Source organism: Rhincodon typus, chromosome 9 (genome assembly GCF_021869965.1).
Source record: "Rhincodon typus isolate 14 chromosome 9, sRhiTyp1.1, whole genome shotgun sequence".
NCBI classification, from domain to species: Eukaryota; Metazoa; Chordata; class Chondrichthyes; order Orectolobiformes; family Rhincodontidae; genus Rhincodon; species Rhincodon typus.
In genome coordinates this window covers 52,685,041-52,710,040 of record NC_063340.1, presented here as the reverse complement: position 1 = coordinate 52,710,040, position 25,000 = coordinate 52,685,041, and the positions used below count along the sequence as shown (strand labels likewise).

At 41.2% G+C, this 25,000-nt stretch overlaps 1 protein-coding gene across 1 annotated transcript; it reads right to left on the bottom strand.

The window, feature by feature from the left end:
• Nucleotides 1-14,106: 14,106 nt before the first annotated feature.
• LOC109931778 (tyrosine-protein phosphatase non-receptor type 14-like) lies at nucleotides 14,107-22,696 on the bottom strand. Its single transcript, XM_048601324.1, has 4 exons — nucleotides 22,600-22,696; nucleotides 20,414-20,492; nucleotides 17,578-19,049; nucleotides 14,107-14,475 (listed from the first exon to the last, which is right to left on the bottom strand). The coding sequence occupies exons 1-4, from the start codon at nucleotides 22,678-22,680 to the stop codon at nucleotides 14,107-14,109; spliced, it is 2,001 nt and encodes a 666-aa protein (XP_048457281.1). The 5' UTR covers nucleotides 22,681-22,696.
• Between the last annotated feature and the right edge of the window lie 2,304 nt (nucleotides 22,697-25,000).

The following is a 25,000-nucleotide window of genomic DNA, read 5'->3' as shown; positions in this document are numbered from 1 at the left end:
CTTCTGAGGCAGTGAATTCCTTAGATTCACCACTCTCTGGCTGAAGAAGTTTCTCCTTGTCTCCGTTCTAAAGGGTCTTCCCTTTACTCTAAGGCTGTGCCCTCGGGTCCTAGTTTCTCCTACCAATGGAAACATCTTCCCACTCTGTCTAGGCGATTCAGTATTCTGTAAGTTTCAATTAGATCGCCCCTCATCCTTCTAAACTCCATCAAGGATAGACCCAGAGTCCCCAAATGTTCTTCATACATTAAGCTTTTCATTCCTGGGACCATTCTCTTGAGCCTCCTCTGAATCTGCTCCAGGGTCAGTACATCTTTTCTGAGATATGGGGCCCAAAACTGCACACAATACTCCAAATGTGGCCTGACTAGAGCCTTATAGAGCCTCAGAAATACACCCCTGCTTTTACTTTCAAGTCCTCTCAAAATAAATGCCAAAGTTGCATTTGCCTTCCTAACTATTGACTCGACCTGCAAGTTTACCTGGAGAGAATCCTGGACTAGAACTCCCAAGTCTCTTTACACTTCAGACTTCTGAATTTTCACCCCATTTAGAAAATAGTCCATTCTTCTATTTTTACCAAAGTGCATGACCTCACACTTTAACACACTGTACTCCCTCTGCCACTTCGTTGTCCACTCTCCCAACCTGTCCAAATCCTTCTGCAGCCTCCCCACCTCTTCTATACTACCTGTCCCTCTCTCTATCTTTGTATCGTCTGCAAACTTAGCCAGAATGCCCTCAGTTCTTTCATCTAGATCATTAATGTATAAAGTGAAAAGTTGTGGTCCCAACACTGACCCTTGTGGAACACCACTTGTCACTGGCTGCCACCCTGAGACAGACCCCTTTAACCCCACTCCACCAGACAGCCAATCTTCTATCCATGCTAGCACCTTGCCTCAACACCATGGGGTCTTATCTTGCTCAGCAGCCTCCTGTGCGTTACCTTGTCAAAGGCCTTTTTGAAATCCAAGTAGATAACATCCATTGGCTCTCCTTAGTCTAACCTGCTCATTATTTCCTCAAATAATTCTAACAGATTTGTCAGGCATGACCTCCCCTTGATGAAGCCATGCTGACTTTGCCCTATTTTACCGTGCACTTCCAAGTATTCAGAAATCTCATCCTTCACAACGGACTCTAAAATCTTACGCACGATCGAGGTTAGGCTAATCAGCCTGTAATTTTCAGTCTTTTGCCTTACTCCCTGTTTAAACAGGGGTGTTACGTTAGCGATTTTCCAGTCCTCTAGGACCCTCCCTGACTCTAGCGATTCCTGAAAGATCACCACTGACACCTCCACTATCTCTTCAGCTATCACCTTAAGAACTCTGAGGTGTAGTCCATTTGGTCCTGGTGATTTATCCACCTTCAGGCCATTCAGTTTTTCTAGCACCTTCTCCTTGGTGATGGCCACCATACTCAGCTCTGTCCCTGACTCTCTTGAATTTTTGGGACATTACTCATGTCTTCCACTGTAAAGACTGATGCAAAGTAATTATTCAGTTCCTCAGCCATTTCTTTGTTCCCCACTACTATCTCTCCAGCATCATTTTCCAGTGGTCCAATGTCCACTTTTGCCTCTCTTTTGCCCTTTATATATCAAATGAACTCTTACAGACCTCCTTTACATTACTGGCTAGCTTACCCTCATATTTAATCTTCTCCGTCCTCATTTCTTTTTTTGTTGCCCTCTGTTGGTCTTTGTAAGCTTCCCAATCCTCTCGTTTCTCACTGCCCTTCGCCACATTATATGCTTTTTCTTTTGCTTTTATGCTATCCCTCACTTCCCTGGTCAGCCATGGTTGCCTCATCGTCCCTGTACTATGCTTCTTTTTCCGAGGGATGAATTTTTGCTGTGTCTCCTGAATTACTCCCAGGAACTCTTGACATTGCTGTCCCACTGTCTTCCCTGCTAGGCTCCTCTCCCAGTCAATTCTGCCCAGCTCCTCCCTCATGCCTCTGGAAGTTGCCTTTATTCAGCTGTAATACCATTACCTCTGATTCTATCTTCTTCCTCTCAAATTGCAGAGTAAATTCAATCATATTATGATCACTGCCTGCTAAGGATTCCTTCACCTTAAGCTCCCTTATCAAATCTGCCTCATTGCACAACACTAAATCCAGTATTGCCTGTTCCCCAGTGGGCTCCACCACAAGTTGCTCCAAAAAGCCATCTCATAGACATTCCACAAATTCCTTTTCTTGCAATCCACTACCAGCCTGATTTTCCCAGTCCATCTGCATGTTGAAATCTCCCATGATCACGGTAACTTTGCCTTTCTTACACACCTTTTCGATCTCCTGGTGTATCTTGCACCCCAGCTCCTGACTGCTGTTTGGAAGCTGTACATAATTCCAACTATGGATTTTTACCTTTGCTGTTCCTCAACTCTACCCACACAGATTCTACACCATCTGATCCTACTTTGTTTCTTACCATTGATTTAATTTCATTTCTTACTAGTAAGACAACCCCACCCCCTCTGCCCACCTGCCAATCTTTTCAATAAGATGTATATCCTTGGATATTTGGTTTCCAATCCTGATCCCCTTGCAGCCATGTCTCCGTGATGCCCACCACGTCATATCTGCCAATTTTGATCTGCACCACAAGCTCATTTATCTTCTTTCTTATACTGCGTGCATTCAGATATAACATCTTCAGTCCTTTATTAACCATCCCCCTTCTTATTGTCACTTGTTTATCCAGTGTGCTTGAAGTTTGATTCCTAACCCTTTCCAAACACTCTGTCCTATTTGTGTCTATGCTGGAGACTTTAATAACCTCTCCTGAGTTCTCCTTTCCTGTCATTTCTTTCACATTTTTCCAGTTGAATCCACCCCTGCTGCTGCTTTGTATCCTAGTGGGATAAGTTTTACCCTTCCCTTCCCACCCACTTTCCAGTTTAAAGTCCTGTTGACCAGCCTATTTACCCTTTTCACTAGAACATTGGTCTCAGCTCGGTTCAGGTGGAGACCGTCCCAGTGGTACAGGTCCCTCCTGTTCCAATACTGATGCCAGTGCCCCATGAAGAGGAACCCCTCTTTCCCACACCACCTTTTTAAACCACATGTTTACTTCCCTTATTCTCGTGTCCCTACGCCAATTTGCATGTGGCTCCGGCAGTACTCTGGAGATTACAACCCTTGAGGACCTGCTCTTTAACTTTGTTCCTAGCTCCTGATAATCCCTGAACAGATCCTCTTTCCTAGTCTTGCCTATGTTGTTTGTTCTGATGTGGACCGCAACAACTGGATCCTCCCTCTCCCTCTCCAATATCCTTTCAAGCCGGTCAGAGATATCCTTTACTCTGGCATCGGGCAGGCACCACACCATGTGGGACTCTCAATCCTGCTTACAAAGGATAATATCAGGGCCACTAACCTAGAATGTTTTTTCCAATCAATTTATTTATTTAAAATTGAAAATCAGCTGCCTTGCACATACTAACTGAAACCTATGGATATCAGACATGCATTGACAGCGGCTGGTCACACTAATACTTTAATGTCAGAAGTCATATGACACCAGGTTACAGTCTGCTCCTTCATCAGGTGAAGGGATACAGCTCCGAAAGCTTGTGATTTCAAATAAACCTGTCCGACTGTAACCTGGTGTCGTGTGACTTCTGACCTTCTCCACCCCAGTCCAACACCAGCACCTCCACATCGTATTTTAATGGCATGCTTTGATAGATTATTCAAACAATTATAAAACACTTTTCACATCTGTTCTTTTTTACTTCAACAATCAAAACTAAAGATAAGCTTGTTCTTTGTTGTTATTCTTTTAGGTAATGACCAGTGTAATACATTCGAATAGCCAGTTATTTTAAAACTTGTAATGATATTACTGCCATCAAAGCTAATAGCTTAAAGGCACCACAGAGACCAGGATTGTTCAGTGGAATGTTTATACAAAGAATAGTGCGAGAAGTGGTCAGATATCCATGCAGTAACACAGGCGCACACTATACGCTTGATAATATCCACCAAGCAAAGAATAAGATTGTCTTGGGTTTTGTGACATTACCTATAGCTTTAAATTGTTCCTTAAACAATGCTTAGTTGGCAATAAATATATGTTAATAATTCAAGCATCTTCTATCACCCAATTACAAATAAATTGAACACTATTTAAGTCACACTTCATATCAAAAATACTTTTAATACATTTTAATACACATTGAATCTCCACTGAATGCAATAAGGAGAAACATTCACCATCAATGTGGCTTCTATTTAAACATGTGGAGATGATGGTGTTGGACGGGGTGGACAGGGTGAAAAATCAGGTTATGGTCTAACAGGTTTATTTGAAAACGCAAGCTTTTGGAACTCAGCTCCTTCCTCAGGTGTCGTGTGACAGAGACGATATAAGACACAGAATTTATAAGCAGAAAGATAACAACCCTAAAACTGGCCGCCTCTTTTGAATCTTTAATCAGTTAGGAAGGAGAAACTGATTAAAATGCAAAATCCAGATTCCTTTCAAGTCACCAGATACATTGATGACATTTTCTTCCTTTGGTCTCATGACAAACAATCACAGAAACAACTACATACTGGTATCAACAAGTTTCATCCCACCAGATTTACTATGGACTACTCTTTAGAATCAGTCTCATGCTTGAACACACGTATCTCCATCAAGGACAGACACTTCAGTACCTCACTCTACCACAAGCCTATGGATAGCCTCACGATGCTGCACTTCTCCAGCTTCCACCCGAAACATATTAAAAAAGCCATCTCCTATGGACAAGCCCTACACATACACAGGATCTGCTCAGATGAGGGGCAGAGCGATAGACACCTGAAGGTGTTGAAGGATGCCCTCATAAGAACAGGATACGATGCTCAACTCATTGGTCACCAGTTCCGTCATGCCAAAGCAAGAAACTGCAATGACCTCCTCAGAAGACAGACATGACATACGACCAATAGGGTACCCTTCGTCGTCCAGTACTTCCCTGGAGCGGAGGAACTACGCCATGTTCTCTGCAGCCTTCAACGCATTGTTGATAATGATGAGTACCTCACCACGATCTTCCCCACACCTCCACTTCTCACCTTCAAACAACCGCCAAACCTTAAATAGACTATTGTTCACAGCAAGCTACTGCGCCTTCAGGATGACATCGACCACGCCACCATACAAGCCTGCCATGGTAACCTCTGTAAGATATGTCAGATCATCGACACGGACACTACCATCACACATGGGAACACCACCCACCATGTACATAGCAGATACTGATGTGGCTTGGCCAATGTTGTCTTTCTCATAGGATGTAGGCAAGGATGCTGCAAGGCATGGTGTATTGGTAAGACTATGCAGATGCTATGACAACGGATGAATGGACACCATGTAATGATCACAGGACAGGAAGGGAACACTTCAGGGGTCAAGGACATTCAGCCTCCGATCTTCAGGTAAGCGTCCTCCAAGGTGGACTTCGAGATACACAACAATGCAAAATCACTGAGCAGAGGCTGATAGCCAAGTTCCGTACCCATGAGGATGGCTTCAGTCATGGTCTTGGGTTCATGTTGCACTACCGGCGACCCCACCACACCACACTATATACTCCCACACACTCTCTCTCCCTCTCTCTCTCTCACTCACACACACTCACACACACACACACACACACACACACAAATGCACACACACACACACGAATTATTTCATCCAAGATGGTTGTGTAGTTGCAGATACATTTTGTTTTGCTCAAAAAAAAACCTGACCCCAGTTTAAAAAACAGATTCTAAGCAAGACCTTACACCTAAAATGCATTGTCTGCCCTGAGTTGTCACCTCTTGGAGAATTGATAAAAGCCTTAAATTATCTTGGGACAATGACTTGAGAAGAATCTGGATTTTGCATTTCAATCAGTCATCTCCTTCCTAAATGATTAAAGATTCAAAAGAGGTGGCCAGTTTTAGAGTTGTTACCTTTCTGCTTATAAGTTCTGTGTCTTATACCCTCTCTCTCACATGATGCCTGAGGAAGGAGCTGAGCTTCGAAAGCTTGCGTTTTTAAATAAACCTGTTGGACTATAACCTGGCTTCTAGTTAAGATTAAATACATCTGGTTATTAATTTACCTAAAACGATATGAACCAACATATGACAAGGGACCATGGGCTACGAACCACACACTTTTAGCAGTACTGACCACATCACCTAAAAATTACCAAGTTGAAAGCAAGCTCATGGAGCCAGTCCTTATCACTTATTCTTTATTGCTCCTTAAGCCAAATTCATGTCATGTCGATTGATGGTTAAACACTAATGTCTACTAATGAATGGGTGATCATTTTGACAGATTGTTGCGTCATAGCTCAAATCTTTATCCAAGCACAGAACTGGTCAGCATTTCACAATAAATATATTGCCAGAATTTCACCCCACAAATACACACTTCTCATCGCAACTATCTAAACTCTGAAGACCTATGCCTCAAGTAAAGTCACTGTAGTCTTACCAGACCATTGGGCTACTCTATCTCATTAGAGAGAGAGAGAGAGAGATGACTGGTTATGATTTAACCCGAATCACCATACCTCAGGTGAGGGGAGAGATTGAGAACAAGAGTCTTTCATGGTAACCTCAGCTGGTGCAGGAATTGAACCCACTCTGTTGGAACCACTCTGCATGACAAACCAGCTACACAGCCAACTGGGCTAACCAACATACCTACCACCCACCTCCCCCAACCCCCCTCACCAAGCCCATTCCTCAAAACGTCACATTACATCAATTTTCTTCCAACTACAAACATTAAAATTTGACCTGAACAGCACTGAGAGAAATAATGTAGAAACAGCGGCTGGCAAAGCTAGAAGAAGCCTTTTGATATTCTCTCCAATGGTAATTTGTGTTTAAGGAAATCTAAAGGTGCTTAGAGCAGTATAAGTACAGCCCTGTCTTCCAGGTTGAAGAGAAACCTATTCTGAACTGACTGTAGTTGAAAGTCAAATGATTAACAAGCTTGAGGAGTTAACTACTCCATGTTAGTCTATCTTCTGCGACCGTACAGATAGATCTGGGATGTGAAATTCCTAAGTTATCACTGATACAATATTGATATCAAAGTTGTTAGGAGTAACCAAACTTCCACATTTATTCTAGGACTACACCTCAATATTCTACATTTCTTCCACCGATAGGGATCTTTCCAACAATGAAACTCCATTCCCTTGTATGGAAAGATTTCTATGTAGAGTTAACCTTCACTTCCTCAATTAGATTTTATGAACAGCAATCGCCTCAATCCCTGTCTCAGCTCATTTGCTGTTCAAACACTCAACCATGCCTTGTCACACCCAGTCTCAACTATTTCAATGTTCTCCTGCCAGGTTTCCCACTCTGCATAAACCTCAGCTGAACCAAAAATACAGCAACCTGTATCCTATAAAAAGTCATACATAGCAATTACTCCTGATTAACCTATTTTGCCTGTAACTGTTCTTCACCCTCAAATGGGAGTGACTCAATTTGCCATTTAGGAGCCATGCTCTGGAATTCTGTCCCTCAGAACCTCCACCTCTGTCTCCTTATTTAAGGCTGCACTCCCTTAAAATTGCACCTTTCAATTAAGCTTTTAATCACTCTTACCAATATCCCTTTCTTCGGTTCATCCCTGATTTTTGTTCAATTACACCTCCCAAAGAGCTTTTGGACGTTTATTCTCAAAAGGCACTATTTTAAAGCTAGTTTAAGTGGAACTCATTCACAAAATGCATGGAATTTCAGAGACAGGCACTTCAACTATCACCCTTTCTGAACAGAAATCAATTGTTTAGGAGTAAACAGGTCACTTGAGAGGATCCCCAGCACTATTTCTGTATATACACAAGTAAAATGTATGCTTCAGCAGCCAAATTCACAACCTTAACCCTAGACAATGTGTCAAAACTCTTTTATTACTCAGTTTCTCTTGGAAATTTGAAGATGAATTGTGAAACACATTGGGGACTTGTAGGACATATTATAAAAACCTCATTAGCATGCAACTGAAATCTATCCTGGAAATTCTCTGAGGAATTTGTTGAATAGATTATGGTGTCACCTTTTGCTAAGTGCCCCCACTGGGCTGCAAGAGACCGGGAGGAGGACATTAGGCTAATTAGAGCAGATCCAGTTTCTGATGGAAAGGAGGATGTGAGAGAAAGATGGAATCCATTTCCATCCAGTGTCCTGTCTGACAAACCCAATTGGTGGATGAGCCAAACTGAAATTTACCACAGTATGGCCATCAACGCACTCCACACTTTCAGGTGGGAGTGAATGACTGGAGTCCAGTTAAACTGTTACACAAAAATTATCATCAGGCTCCTATTCCAAATCAGCATGTGTCTTTGGCTTAACATCCCTAGGTAAGTTGAAATTCAGGATAATTTGAACTAAAAGTGCATGCTCAGGCAGACTCTCAGATAGGTATGTCTTATTAGAATAGTACTCAGGGCCCATTCTGGACCCTTTCATCAAATAACATCCTGTAAACAAAATAACAAGATGAGATGTAGGTCACATTTAAGTGTACTAGCCCTATAATAACAGGCTGGTAATGTGTTGGGAGAGGCACTGGGAGAGAAGTTCAACATTTTTGTATAATTTTGATATATTATTAGTGGCAGGCACAATTGCCATTCAGGTGGCCAAATGAACTATTTAGGTGCATGTCGCCATTTAACTTGCAGCAGGAGGTTGTTACCATAGGGATACCACCCTAAGCACACCCTTCACCCCTAATCATCAGGACTAGCTCCACGGTGCCAGTTTGCTGAAACAATTCCAGGCTTTTTCAAATTCCTGCCAGCAAGGGGTCAGTTCCCACTTTTGATCCAGATGGTGCTACTTCTCAAGATTCATCCGAAGTATGTGTGAAGCTGGGGAAATGGAAGACGAGAAAGGAGATAGGCACATAGGACTGCAAAGCAGGAGATCTTCTTGGAGTCTGTTCGACCATTCAGTAAGATCATAGCCATCTGGCCGTCTTCTGAGCTCCAGTTTCCTACCTGCTTTCCATAACACTTGACTCCCAATGGGGAGATAATCACAGGTAATGGGTCAACAGCACCTTGTACCCAAGAAAGTCTTACAACATTTTATGTGAAACCATCACTACCTCACACCCTCTTTTGTCGCATTACATTTGAAGGCAAACAAGGAATAGCAGGTACTCTTACAGCTCAGAGGTTTTTGCTAATGCAACTATTTTCCTTGAATAATGGGCTATAATAAATGCACTTTTTAATTGTTTAGTGTGTTGACAAGCCTAGATTCAAACTAATATTGCAGATCAAATGGAAAAGGGAGAGAAGACACAGCAATTATTTTCATTAATAGCTATGCCTTTATGCAGCCCAGAAATCTGATGTAACCAATAAGAAATACTGCCTAAAAAGGAATAAAAAGTAAAACATGTTGTGAAGTATTTGAGTTGGCTTTGGAATGACATGTCTCTCATACCAACACTTATCCAAAAGATAATAATAATAAAAAAGTAATTTGTTCAAGGCTACAAGATACTCCTTCGGACTGAGCTTTCATTTGCTAATGTTTTCATAAGGATTCAAAATAAAGATAAAAAGACAGAAGAGTGGGGCAGGGATAAAAAAGCACCAATCTGGAAAATATTTTATTTGCAACATTGGGAGCGCTTCCACCCTAAGCCAAAAAGCAACTGTCCATTTCGACAAGCAAACTAAAAAAGACTAACACATTATCACAATGGTAAGAGATTGCAGAGCTCTGAGATGCAAAGGGACCTGGCTGCCAAATACATGAGAAAGAGAAGGTTAGTGTGTAGGCACAGCAAGTAGTTCAGAAAGTACATACAATGCAGTTTATTGCAAGAAAAATTGAATATCAAAATAGGGAGGTTATTCTTCAGTTATAAAGGGCACTTGAGAGAACATATAGGATTGGCGATGGCCTAGTGGTATTATCGCTAGTCTATTAATCCAGAAACCAGCTAACGTTCTAGAGACCCATGTTCAAATCCGATGGTGGAATTTGAATTCGATAATTAAAAAAAAAGTCTGGAATTAAGAATCTACTGATCACTATGAAATCATTGCCGATTGTCGGAAAAACCCATCTGGTTCACTAATGTCCTTCAGGGAAGGAAGACAGCCATCTTCACCTGGTCTGGCCTACATGTGACTCCAGACCCACGGCAATGTGGTTGATTCTCAATTGCTGTCTGAAATGGCCTAGCAAGCCACTCAGTTGTACCAATCGCTACAAAGTCTCAAAGAAATGAAACCAGATGGATCACCTGGCATCGACCAAGGCACCAGAACAGACAGCGGCAGAAACAGACGGGTCAACCCTGCAAAAGCCCTCCTCACTGACATCTAGGGGTTAGTGCCAAAATTGGGAGAGCTGTCTCACAGACTAGTTAAGCAACAGCCTGACATAGTCATACTCACGGAATCATACCTTACAGACAATGTCCCAAACACCACTGTCACCATCCCTGGATATGTCCCGTCCCACCAGCAGGTCAGACCCAGAAGAGGTGGTGGCACAGTGGTATACAGTCAGGAGGGTGTTGCTCTAGGAGTCCTCAGCATTGACTCCGGATCCCATGAAATCTCATGGCTTCAGGTTAAACATGGGCAAGGAAACCTCTCGCTGATTACCACATACCGTCCTCCCTCAGCTGATGAATCAGTACTCCTCCATGTTGAACAACACTTGGAGGAAGCACTGAGGACAACAAGGGCACAAAATGTACTCTGGGTGGGGTATCTCAATGTCCACCACCTACAGCGGCTTGGCAGCAATACTACAGATCAGGCTGGTCGGGTCCTAAAGGACATAGCTGCTAGACTATGTCTGCTGCAGATGGTGAGGGAACGAACAAGGGGCAAAAACATAATTGACTCATCCATACCTATCTGCCAGCTGCAGTTGCAACTGTCCATGACAGTATCGGTAAGAAGTTCACATCGAGAATAACTTCCATCATGTTGTGTGGCACTATCATCATGCCAAATGGGACAGACTTTGCACAGATATAGCAGCTCAAGGCTGGGCACCCATAAGGCGCTGTGGGCCATTAAAACAGCGAAATTGTACTCAGCACTATCTGTGGCCCGGCATATCCCCCACTTAACAATTACTATCAAGTCAGGGGATCAACCCTGGTTCAACGGACAGTGCAGGAGGGCATGGCAGGATCAGCACTAGGCATACCTGAAGATGAGGTATCAACCTGGTGAAGCCATGAAACAGGAGTACATGCACGCCAAAAAGTGAAAGCAGCAAGTGATAGACAGAGCTAAGCGATCCCACAACCAAGGGATCAGATCGAAGCTCTGCAGTCCTGCCACATCCAATCGTGAATGGCGGTGAACAATTAAACAACTCACTGGAGGAGGAGGCTCCACAAATATCCCCAGCCTCAATGACGGAAGAGTCCAGCACATCAGTGCAAAATATAAGGCTGAAGCATTCATGGCAATCTTCAGCCAGAAGTGCCAAGTGGATGATCCATCTCAGCCTCCTCCAGTGGTCCCCAGCATTACAGGTACCAGTCTTCAGCCAATTCGATTCACTCCATGTGGTATTAAGAAACAGTTGGAGACACTGGATACTGCAAAGGCTACTGGCCCTGAAAACATTCTGGCAAGAAGTAGTGAAGACTTGGGCTCCAGAACTTGCTGAGCAGATGCTGCTTGATAGCACTGTTTCATGATGCTTTCTATCATTTTACTGATGATTGCGAGTAGACTGATGGGGCGGTAATTGGCCGGGTTGGATTTATCCTGCTTTTTGTGTGCAGGGCAGATTTGGGCAATTCTCCACATTGTTGGGTAGATACTCGTGTTGTAACTGTACTGGAACAGCTTGGCTAGGGGAGTGGCAAGCCACTCACCATCCTGACTTGGAAATATATCGCCGTTCCTTCACTGTTACTGGGTCAAAATCCTGGAATTCCTTCCCTGATGGCATTATGGGTCAACCCACTGCAGATGGACCGACCACCACGTTCTCAAGGGAAAATAGGGATGGGCAATAAATGCTGGCCAGCCAGCAATGCCCATGTCCCACAAATGAATGAAAAAAATATCTGGAGTACTGTGCACAGTATTCACCTCCCTATTTAAGGAAGTATGTAAATACATTGGAGACAGTTCAGAGAAAGCATTCTAGACTAATCCCTGGAATAGGTAGTCATCTTTTGAGGAAAGGCTGGTCAGGTTAGGCTTGGATTCATTGGAGTTTAGAAGAGTACGAGGTGACTTGATTGAAACATAATAGATACTGAGTGGGCTCAACAGGGTGGATGTGGGATTGTGGGAAGGATGTTTCCTCTTGTGGGAAAATTTAAAAATTGGGGTCACTGTTTAAAAATTAAGGTCACTTATTGAAGGCTGAGACGAGGAGATTTTTTTTCCTCAGAAGATTGTGAATCTTTGCAACTTTCTTCCTCAAAATGCAAACTGGCCTATCATTTCTTGCTTTCTGCGTTCCTTCATTTTTGAATAAAGGGGCTATGTTAACTACTTTCCATATTATGGAACCTTTTCCAAATCTAATGAATTCTGAAAAATTAAAACTAACACAACATTATCACACTATCCACAGTAATTGAGACCTTAGAATGTAAACATCCGAACCTGGGGACTTGTTGGCCTGTAGTTCCAATAACCTGATAAGTAGTATTTCCTTGATGATTGTAATTTTCTTGAGTTCCTCCTTCCCTTCCAGTTCTTGATTGACAGCTATTTCCGAGATGTTACTTGCATTTGTATAGTGTAAACCAACAGCCAATCATTTGGATTTCCCTCCTGTTTAATCTTTCAGTCATTCCTTTCTGTGTTTTGCATCCTGCCCAGTCTTCTGACCTGCCACCCTTCTTTGTGCAATTATGTCTTTTTTCCTTAAAATTCAACATAACCTTTAACATTTTTAGTGAACCATAGATATTGGATCCTCCGCAAGGAATATTTCTTTATTGTTGGATTGAATCTATTCTGTGTATTCCAAAATATTGCCTTCATTGTCTGTGACTAACATTGATTGTTCCAAAACCCAAGTGGTTCACTAATGTCCTTAAGGTTATCGGTGATCTTTACCTGGTCTGGCCTACGTACGTCTCAAAACCCATAGCAAGTAGTTCACTCTTAACCGCTCTCTGAAATGCATAGCAAGCACTCCATTCAAAGGCAGTTAGGGATGGACAAAACATACTGTCTTTGGCAGTGACAGCCTGATCCCATTAAAGAAAGAAAAAATATTCTTAAGACATTTTACTGACAAATGGGACTTATCAAATGAGCTCTACATGGTTGCATCAATAGGTCAGCCAGGGGACACAAGCCTTGGTGAAAAAAAACTAGTAAGAGCCAGAGGGATAACGTCAATAAAAATAACAACATGAATGGGTTTCAGATATTCAAATCCAGTACTATGAATCAGCTTGTGCTATAAGTAGATAAAGATTACAACTTTTTAATCATTCCTGGTTATCAATCTTAATTAAAACAGCACATTATGTAACGGAGGAGCAGAGTAAAGATCAAATAATTTATAACAGGAGGGAAAACTTGTTGTTTTGCAACTGCTGCACAGCTTAACATTTTATGCAATATTTACATGTAGAGACATACAGATATACAAAGAATACATATACAAAAACTATAACACCAATGCAAAGTATTTTACATAACTGATCCACATTACAGTTTACTCTCTATTCAAAGAAATAGTCCCAATGTCAGCTATGATGCCAGTTACCATAACCATCCTTTCCATTATCCAATTTAACTTTCAGTGGTTTACTTGGATTCTACCTCCATGACTAACCCTGGAAGTAAATTTTACATTCTTGACTCACTCTATAGAGATATCGTAAATCTCTTTCATTAAGTCTTGTATCTAAGGCTGTTAAATGACTGGGTCTGCGATTATATAAGCTTGTCTCATCCTTTCATGGCTTTAAACACTTCCATCATATTTTAACATAATCTCTGATGATCTTGTGAAAAAGTTCCTAAGTTTACTTGACATTTGCATTATCTCCAACGTATGCTATCGCCTCATCTCAATTATAAATCAGAGACAATCATGACATATTTAGCAAATGACAAGCAGGATGATTCCTCTGAACATTATATGATCAATGTGAACTACTGATGTTACTATTTCTGCTTTTGTCTGAAGTAATATGTGGATCATGTTCACTCCTGAGTCTATGAATTTACAAACAAGTTGAATTGAGCAACATAAGAAGGTTGCAAACAGGAAGATTATTCCTCTAAACAGTACAATTTCTTTCACTGCTTGAAGTATGCTCACCCTTTCGTCCATTGGGACTTTTGAAGAGTCATCTTGACTGTCCTCGAGCACTGGAACCCTGGCCATTGAGAGTCCATTGAGTGCCGCCCACTTCAGTGGCCCTATCTTTTGGGCTTCTGCTGCTGCCAGTTTCTGCTTTTCTAAATTCTTTGGATGGGGAGAAGAAATGCTAACGTCATTGGTACTGATATTCAAAAGGAAAAATTCAAATTTTTACCTTTCAACAATTGGCTTAACAAAGGTATTGAACCAGGTGACCACGACAAATAGCATTCTTTTTACTGCAAAAATCCACAAAATTCTGTTCTATTTATCAAATGTTAAACTTTAGAAAATTAAGTGCCATTTTTCACCATATCAGCAAATGAATATACCAGAAATAGGAATGAAAAAGGTTTTGGCGTCGCACAGTGGTTTCATTTAGTTGAATTAGAATAATTAATTGAACTAAATGACTTTGGATTTTAAAGAAATGGAGATAAGGCAAAGAGTTTTCAAAACAGGTTGTCTTTAAACCCAGGAAGACAACTTTCCTTGTATAAGATGTGGATTTGATTTTAATATTTTAAATGAAGATATGGATGAGCAGATTTTGTCAGGTGTGTCCAGGAAGGATTTCTGACCCAATATGTGGACAAGCTGACTAGAAGGGAGGCCATATTGCATTTGGTGCTTGGCAATGAACCAGGCCAGGTGTCGGATCTCTCGGCAGGAGAGCATTTCAGTGATAGCGATCGCAACTCCCTGACCTTTACTATAGTCATGGAGAGGGATAGGAGCAGACGGTGTAGGAAAGTATTTAATTGGGGGAGGGGGAATTACAATGTTATTAGGCAAAAACTGCAGAGCATAAATTGGGATCAGATGTTCTCAGGGAAATGCATGACAGAAATGTGGAGGTTGTTTAGGGAGCAGTTGCTACAGGTACTGGATAGGTTTGTCCCACTGAGGCAAGGAAAGGATGGTAAGGTGAAGGAACCTTGGATGACAAGACATGTGGAACACCTAGTCAAGAGGAAGAAGGAAGCTTACTTAAGGATGAGGAAGCAATGATCGGACAGGGCTCTAGAGGTCTACAAGGTAGCCAGGAAGGAACTGAAGAATGGACTTAGGAGAGCTAGAAGGGGGTATGAAAAATCCTTAGCGGGTAGGATCAAGGAAAACCCCAAGGCATTCTATGTTTATGTGAGGAAAAACAGGATGGCCAGAGTGAGGGTAGGGCCGATCAGGCATAGTGGAGGGAACTTGTGCGTGGAGTCAGAGGAGGTAGGGGAGGTCCTTAATGAATACTTTGCTTCAGTAATCAGCAGTGAGAAGGACCTTGATGTTGCTGAGGACAGCGTGAAACGGGCAGATATGCTTGAACAGGTTGATGTTAGGAAGGAGGAATTTTGAAATTTTGAAAAACATGAGGATACATAAGTCTCCTGGGTCAGATAGGATATACCCAAGGTTTCTACAGGAAGTGAGGGAAGAGATGAGTGCCCCTTTGGCAATGATCTTTGCGTCCTCACTGTCCACTGGAGTAGTACCAGAAGATTGGAGGGTGGCAAATGTCATTCCTTTGTTCAAGAAAGGGAATAGGGATAATCCTGGGAATTACAGTCCAGCCAGTCTTACTTCTGTGGTGAGCAAATTATTGGAGAGGATTCTGAGAGATAGTATTTATGATTATTTGGAAAAGCACAGTTTGATTAGAAATAGTCAGCTTGGCTTTGTGAGGGGCAGGTCATGTCTCACAAGCCTTATTGTATTCTTTGAGGATGTGACAAAACACATTGATGAAGGCAGAGCAGATGATGTGGTGTATATGGATTTTAGCAAGGCGTTTGATAAGGTTCCCCATGGTAGGCTCATTCAGAAAGTAAGGAGGCATGGGATTCTGGGAATTTTGGCTGTCTGGATACAAAACTGGTTGTCCAATAGAAGACAGAGGATGGTAGTAGATGGAAAATATTCAGCCTGGAGCTCGGTGACCAGTGGTGTTTCGCAGGGATCTGTTCTGGGACCTCTGCTCTTTGTGATCCTCATAAATGACTTGGATGTGGAAGTGGAAGGGTGGGTTAGTGAGTTTGCCGATGACACGAAGGTTGGTAGAGTTGTGGACGGCGTGGAGGGCTGTTGTAGGTTGCAGTGGAACATTGACAGGATGCAGAGCTGGGAAAAGAAGTGGCAGATGGAATTTAACCCAGAAAAGTGTGAAGTGATTCATTTTGGAAGGTCGAATTTGAATGCAGAATACAGGGTTAATGGCAGGATTCTCGGCAGTGTGGAGGAACAGAGGGATCTTGGGGTCCACGTCCATAGATCCCTCAAAGTTGCCACCCAAGTTGATGGGGTTGTAAAGAAGGCGCATGGTGTGTTGGCTTTCATTGGCAGGGGAATTGAGTTTAAGAGCCGCAAGGTTATGCTGCAGCTCTATAAAACCCTCATTAGATCACACTTGGAATATTGCGTTCAGTTCTGGTTGCCTCATTATAGGAAGGATGTGGAAGCTTTAGAGATGGTGGAGAGGAGATTTACCAGGATGCTGCCTGGACTGGAGAGCAAGTCTTATGAGAAAAAGGTTGAGAGAGCTAGGGCTTTTTTCATTGGACTGAAGAAGGATGAGAGGTGACTTGATAGAGGTTTACAAGATGATGAGAGGCATAGATAGAGTGGATAGCCAGAGACTTTTTCCCAGGGCGGAAATGACTATTACGAGGGGGCATAATTTGAAGGTGATTGGAGGAAGGTATAGGGGAGATGTCAGAGCTAGGTTCTTTACACAGAGAGTGGTGGGTGTGTGGAATGCGCTGCCGGCAGTGGTAGTAGAGTCAGATACTTTAGAGACTTTTAAGCGACTCTTGGATAGGCACATGGAGGATAGTAAAATGTAGGGTATGCAGGGTAGTTTGATCTTAGTATAATAGGTCGGCACAACATGGTAGGCCGAAGGGCCTGTACTGTGTTGTACTGTTCTATGTTCTGTATCACCAACTTTAAGGGAATCATAATATGATTGTTCATTTTTTTCTGCAGAAACACAACACACTGAATTCTCTGTTAATAGAAATAATTAAATATCTCTTCATGCAACAAAAGATATTTTATAATCTTTAGCTATACAATATGGATATGAGTCATGGTATCTCTAATCCTTTGTGATTGAAATGTAATTGATATAATTAATCAAAACTAAATTCTAAACCAGCTTTTTTTCTGATTGCATAAATATACATCAGTGATATTAAAAGTAAAAAGAATTACCCTCAACATGATTTCCCTTTCCACAATGCTATCTTCAGTAGAAAACAGTTCTGATACAGGTCTTTCTTTGACTGGCTCCTTTTTGACACGCTCTTTCACACTGGTGAGATCAGGCTCAGAAATGGACGGCCCGAGCGATGACCCATTAAGTGTCATCTGTTCATTACGTAAGAATGTATCCAGTTCAGGACCTGGCAGTTTGGTCCTGATAATAAACTCTGAAATTTTAGCTTGTTCCTGTCTTAAGGCTCCATTGCTTATACTTTTTTTGTTTCCTGGGTATTCAGGAGGGGGTTTGTTTGGTATTTTTGCCAATGCTGCCTGCAGCTGGGCTCGATAGTCCATATTGTCATTAAATGTTGGTATTTGGACATCATAGTCAGGGGTCTCTTCTTCATCTTCACTTTCACTGCTGTGAATTAGCATTGTGGCATCTGACAAGGTCTTCTTGTGATGAAACGAAGGTTGCTGTTGAGCCTCTTGGACTTGGTCATCTTGACACCGTTGGTCACGCATGGTGTTCCTACGCTGAGGGACTGAAGCACTTAAAGTTTTCAATGCCATGGCCTCCATACCTCGTACCATGCTGCTAATTACCTCTAGGCTGTGACGTTTGTTAACAGCTGCATGATGTTTGGCTGTTGTGAGGGGTTCACTGACTTCCTGCAAGGACTGGTGCACGACAGGTGAACTGTCTTCTTGAAATGTTTTCACAAAGAGCTGGACTCGTCGACTGACTAAATCAGGGCTACTGCCACTAACGTACTTATGGCGGTGACTGGCAAGGTCTGGCGTACTGGTGGCAGGCCGAGGACGTGGATACGGAGGGGGTGGTCTACAAAAATGGTTTCTCAACATGTGGGTAGTACTGTAATTCTGAGTACCTTGTAACTGCATATTGGCAAGCTCTGGTGTGCTTACTGTGTGTGAGATTGCACTATTTGCTGGTCGGGTAGATGTTGGATGGCTGGCATTTTGTTGAGCAGAAGCGGCTACAGGTTTGTTGTAACTGTGCTTTGACCCATATCGAGAGGGATATTGTGATCGCTCCCTGATCTCTGGTTGACTGTAAACCATAGGTTCCGGCTGATTGTATGCATGAGTATTTCCAATATTAAGGTTTCTCAATGACTGACTTTGACAATCCATATGAATGACGCCTCGTTTCATTTGCCTCATTACAGTCTCATAGTCAGGCGTAGGCCTATATGAGGGCACAATGATAGCACTGTGCCTGTGGCTGGGGATGTAATCTGCACGCATGATGTCACTTCCAGGAATGCTGAGGTTAGAGGACACTGGCGATGCCTGGATGAAGTTTTGTGAATGATTCAATGAGTTCATGCTAGAAGCACTATACACACTGCCATTTGGCACAGTTCCATTCATGTAATTATATTCCATTGGACATCTGTCCAAACTAGACTGAGATCTGCAGTAGAATCTTTCCTCATTGCCATGGTAAATGCTATCTAAAATAAAGCGTAGACAATTAAAAATTATGATTAAAAGGCAGCAATTTAAAGCTTTACTAATTCAAAGGTCACAGAGATGATATCTCAGTCTACAATAAAATCACTAGCTTTATATACTCAATCTGTGCCACAACATTTATTGTGGGGGGGAAGTTAGTACACAAATAGGGAGGATATGCTTTGGCTGTACAGGGTATAAATGAGAGCACATCTGGAGTACTGTGTACAGTACTGGTCTCTCTACTTAAGCTAAAATGTAAATGAGTAGAAGGCATTTCAAGAAAGTTTACTAGACTAATACCTGGAGGCATTAAGTCCTCTTATGAAGGAAGGCTGGACAGGCTTGGCTCATATCCATTAGACTTTGGAAGAATGAGAAGTGACTTGATTGAAACATTGGATTGATGTGGAGAGGACCGTTCCCCTTGTGGGAGAATCACTGGTTAAAAGTTAAGAGTTGTCCATTTAAGACAGAGATAAGGAAAATTGTTTCTCTCAAAGTGGCCAGTGTCTTTGGAACTCTCTTCATCAAATGGTGGTGGAGGCAGAATGTTTGAATATTCTAAGACAGAGGCAGATAGATTCATGATAAGCAAAGAGGTAAAAGGTTACCGGGGTAGGAAGGATTGCAGGGTTGAGGTCAAAATCAAATAATGTTCTTACTGAGTGATGGGGAGGGCTTAAAGAGCTGAGTGGCCTATTCCAGATCCTAATTCCCATGTTTGTGTGTAATAAAACATGCTTACTTCCACTGCAGCTGACTTACAGGAAGAATTATTCATATGCCAATGGTATGAATAAGGCATCGTCTCATGATAATTGATGCAAATGCGTATGCTCAATGTATAACTAACAATATACATTTAGAACACATAAAACAGAACAGAATAAAGCTAAACACATACTTAATTCAAATAAGCTTTGCACCAGCAACAACTGATGTAATGAACAAGAGACCAGTCTTTCCTAGTAATCCAATTTAATCTAGTCACATGTTCTTTTCTTTTCCACCTTTTCTCCACCCACCTTCCAAAATTGTTGCATAATTAAGATTGAACAAAAATGATGAACATCATTGAGTTATTTTGATAGCCATTCAATTGCAGAGCTTCAACAAACCCAAAGGACTGTGAATGCTGGAAATCAGAAACAAAATTGAGACTGTTGCAAAAACTCAGAAGGTCTGGCATTATCTCTGGAAAGACAGCAGAGTTTCGGGTCCGGTGACCCTTCTTTAGAACCGTTATAATAAGCTTCATTTGGGCCATAACATTGGCTTCCAGCACTGTTCCAACAGTAATGCCACCACTAGAAATAAGCCAAGATATACTAGACATTTGGAAACAAAATAAGAGAAGTACCTTGCGAGGTGTTTGTTTCAGTATAATGCTCTCCATATTGAACGTGCATTGGTGACATAATAAATGGTTGTTGCCTTGGCTAAAATCAAGCAATAAAAATTATATGAAAATGAGAAGTAGGACTATTAGCACATAAGCACATTAGTACAGCTATTAATTTCATACTGTAATGTCTTTCAGGAGCAAATATGAAAATTGACAGTATTTAACATTAAACACTTTTGAAAATTAAATCCATTATATTGTCATTATATCAGAGGTGATCTCTCTCTTCCCTTAGCCCTAATGACATTAATGTTTGAAATTAAGTTGACAGGTTTGTTATGGTTCAATAAATTGTGAGCTGGATGGGGTTCTTCATCTATTGGAAACATAAAACAACTGCTGAAACAGGACATAAAGCGAATCAGAAATTGAGAAAAATTAGAATGTTATTTCCTGGAAGATTACATATTCTTGGAACCTTCACTGTAAGCAAACATACTGTTTTAATTGCTAGAGGGTGAATTTCCTTTCCATTTCTTTTATTCCATTGACATAACTCTGGTAAAAATCCCACAGAAGTGCCATTAATACAAGTAATGCAGCCACAAATGACTTTGGCCTTCACTAGCTCAGATCAATTGGTGAGTGGACAATAAGTGAATCTTATCAGATTCACCATGTCCTGAGGAGAAATTTGGACAGGTGCTGAACTATAACACTTTTAATATAAACTACCAAGCTGGTGAGGATCATGAATTAACAAAAGTACTTGACTGAAAATTGAATCACACATTTGTTCTCTGATTATGATAAGAACAGCTGCTTAAAATCCAAAGATGTGATTTTAAATATTATCCAGTCTTACACCATTGGTAGAAATTTCTGGTAATACATAAATCAACACAAATTTTGAAACTGGAATTTACTTATGCAAATAATTTCTAGAGAATCGTGAGCCAAGGATGGGGAGATACAAGAATTAATTTTGTTAAAAGTCTTGCTCTGATGATTCATTTGGGAAAGGCAAGTAATTCATTGAGTTAAACAAATCAAGAGCTCCCAAATTAGCAATCCCAGTGCAACACCTAATACTCATGCTTATTGAAGCTAGTGGCAAGTTCATGGGAAATTTGTATCAATCACGATCGAGTTTCAGAAAACACTACAAGTGGCTGGCCCAGATTTCCGAAGCAGGACAGATTGTAGGACAGAAGGAAGAGGTGGAAGGATTTCTATTGAAACGACGCAAGCACAGGATCCTTAACTTAATACGGATACAGGAGTTGATTGTAAAATAAAGCGCTTTCCACAGACAGGCTTGGTTTAGTTGCCAGGCACTGAGAATACTGACCACAGATTGTACAGCACATTCCGTGGTTAAACACCGAGTAGCTTTAAGCCTCCCTGCACTCGCTTCATCATTTGAATTCAAAGGGCTCAAAATCTGTTCCAGGCATAAGCCATGGACTCCAATACTGTTAGGATGGGTGGCACGCTTCCACTGTGAAATGGGTATCTGCTAGTCCCCACCACCATACCTGACTCTTTGGTGTTGGTTTTAGGCCAGTAAAACAGGCCTTTATGTGTGCCAAATCAATTGATCTCAGCAGAGATGGCAGGATAGGTGACTGCAGTACCCCTGAGTGAAGAAGGGTAAAAACAGCCATTTCCGCTGATCCTGATTTTCCATTCAATTAACTGGGCAGTTAACAAAAGTTGTCCCAAACAAGTTCATGCCATTTTGATACCATCCCTTCTGGCATATTTAGCAAATAAATCTTATCTTAACAAAACATAATAAAAATATTCATCATCTTGTTACATCAATTTTATCTGTCTTTTACTTCTAATTAACACAAGAATCATGGGTGGAATCTTTCTTAGAATATTTTCCAGTAAATTAAATCCAAAGGGGATCAGGAGACAAACTAACTGAAATATAAAACAATTTGTGAGACAATCTTTTAATGTAGCAAAAGGAAATAAAAATCTAATATTTTCTAAGTGTTTATGTTTAGAGAAAAAGTAAAAGAAAACAACATCTAAACTTCTGATGCTTAAAACATGAGAATTATCTACAGGATTGTGATTACAGGAAACATTTTACAAAATAAGATATAAATTAGAAGGTTAAATAAGACCCTGTTTAATTAATCATTGCTATCCAATGCCACATATAGTACTGGTGATAGTAAGCATACCAAAGATGATCTGCTCCATGTGGGTTGTCTCCTGATTGGTGTTGGGGAACATGACTGTGTTTGTCTGTGAGAAAATACCATTAAACGTTAGCAGTTCAAGAACGGAACTTGGATAATCCTTCTCCTTGAGGGACTTATTGCTCGGTTACAAATGCATGCTTCATAGACTACAAATCTCCAGGGAAAGAAAGCCATTCTTCACACTTATATCCTTAGTGCTCAAAATACAAAAAAGGTAGCTTTGAAACATAATTAAATTTCTTAAAAAGTTCATTGACAGGATGCAGGCATCAGTGGCATTTATTATCCTTCACTATTTGCAGAACCGAGTGCTTGCTAAGTTATTTCAGAGAACAGTTAAGAGTCCACCACATTGCTGGACATCTGAAATTACAAACATATCAGCTGGGGCAAGGACAACCATTTATCTTCCCAAAAGGATAGGAGTGAACTAGATACATTTTTTATGACATTTGAGTAGTTTCACAAGTACCAATACTGAAGTTAGTTTTTTTGATTCCAGGTTTATGTAATTAATTGAATTTAAATTTTCCAGTTGCCTTAGTAAGATTTGAACTCATAGTTCCAGATCATTAAACCATGTACCTGGGTTAGTAGTCCAGTAACATGACCACTACGCTGTCATACTCTTGTAATACTCTTGTAATAAAATATACTAAGTATTAACCTTTACAGATCATGCTCCAATGGTCTTTCTTAATCAGTTCGTGCAGAGAAACCTTTGTGTACTGGTGAACAATACAACTTTTAATCAACAAAACAAATACCATGGACAAATGAGCCATTTTCCCACTGCTTCTATTCTACAGATCCTTTTGTTGTGGCAAACAACAACAGGAAATTTCTTTTAACAGGTCATGGCAAATGTTATAAATACAAAATTGCACAGCTTTTAAAACATTAATACCTGTAATATGTCTTATTGGGTTCTAAGGCACATTATTCTAGTAAGCTGCACCAACAACCTGGGTTTTTAATTCAAAGATTTTACAAAATGATTAGAATCAAATCTTCAAATGACACAAGCATTCTTGGAAGTACCACTGGGTACCTGCAGCTAACCTTGTACCAAAACCAAGATGTTGAACCATTATCACTTAGTGATAATACAAGAATGCAAAATATTAATGCGTAGACCTAGATCACAGGCATATATAGTACTATAAAGGCTGCTTAAATTCTCACATTTATGTCTATATTAAGCAAGACCTATTAAATTTCCCCCGGCTTTAGTGCTATAAAGGGTTTTGGAACTGATTGAATCCCAAATCTGAATTTTTAATTTTAATCAAAACTGCCTCACAATATCAGGAAGATTCAGGTCAAACGCCTGACTTACTCTCCACCGAGGTTCAAAACCATTTTTGTTTGAGACTTTTTGAGACTTAATTGAGGGCTGCTTTTTGATTTTTGGCGGCTACTCAGAGTCATACAGCATGGAAACAGACCCGACTTTTCCACTTACAGAGGCTCATTTTTTTCACTCTCACCAACTCCTTCATTAGATGGTACATAACCAATGTCCCCTCAAAGTTGCGTGGACAATCACTGTGTCAAAACCGTTAGCAGTAATGATTTCTGGTTCCAGAAGTTGCTGGTACGCATGCATCTCAGAGGTCATGCAGAAGAAATAAAGATTACTGGGAATGCTGGCAGTCACGCGCTAACATTACCATCTGTACTTGTGTTTACCCCTTGCAGGGTTTTCTCAAAAATTGACTCACAAGACATGTGCATCACTGGCTGGCCAGCACTTATTGGCATCCCTCGTTGCCCTTGAGAAGGTGGTAGGGAGCTGCCTTCCTGAAGTGCTGCAGTCCACGTGCTACAGGTAGATCCACAATGGCTTTAGGGAGGGTGGTGGAGGGTATGGATGCTTGTAGATATGTACCAATCAAGAGGGATGCTTTGTCCTGGATGGGGTCAAACTTCTAGATTGTAGTTACAGCTGTACCCATCCAGGCAAGTGGGGAGTATTCCATTACACTCCTGACTTGTGCCTTGTAAACGGTGGACAGGACAGTCAGGAGATGAGTTATTCACCTCAGTATACATACCTCTGACTTGTTCTTGTAGCCACTGTGTTTATGTGGCAAGTCCAGTTGAGTTTCAGGTCAATGGTAACCCCCAGAATGTTGATAGTGGGGTATTCACTGATGGTAACACCATTGAATGTCAAGGGGCAGTGTTTATTGTCTCTTATTGGAGAAGGTCTTTGCCTGGCATTTCTGCGGCAAGCATGTTACTTTCTAGTTGTCAGCCCAAGCTTGGATATTGATGAAGGCTCTAGACTCAAAACGTCGATTCTCCTGGTCCTCTGGTGTTGCCTGACCTGCTGTGATCCTCCAGCTCCAAACTGTATTGACTTGGATATTGTCCA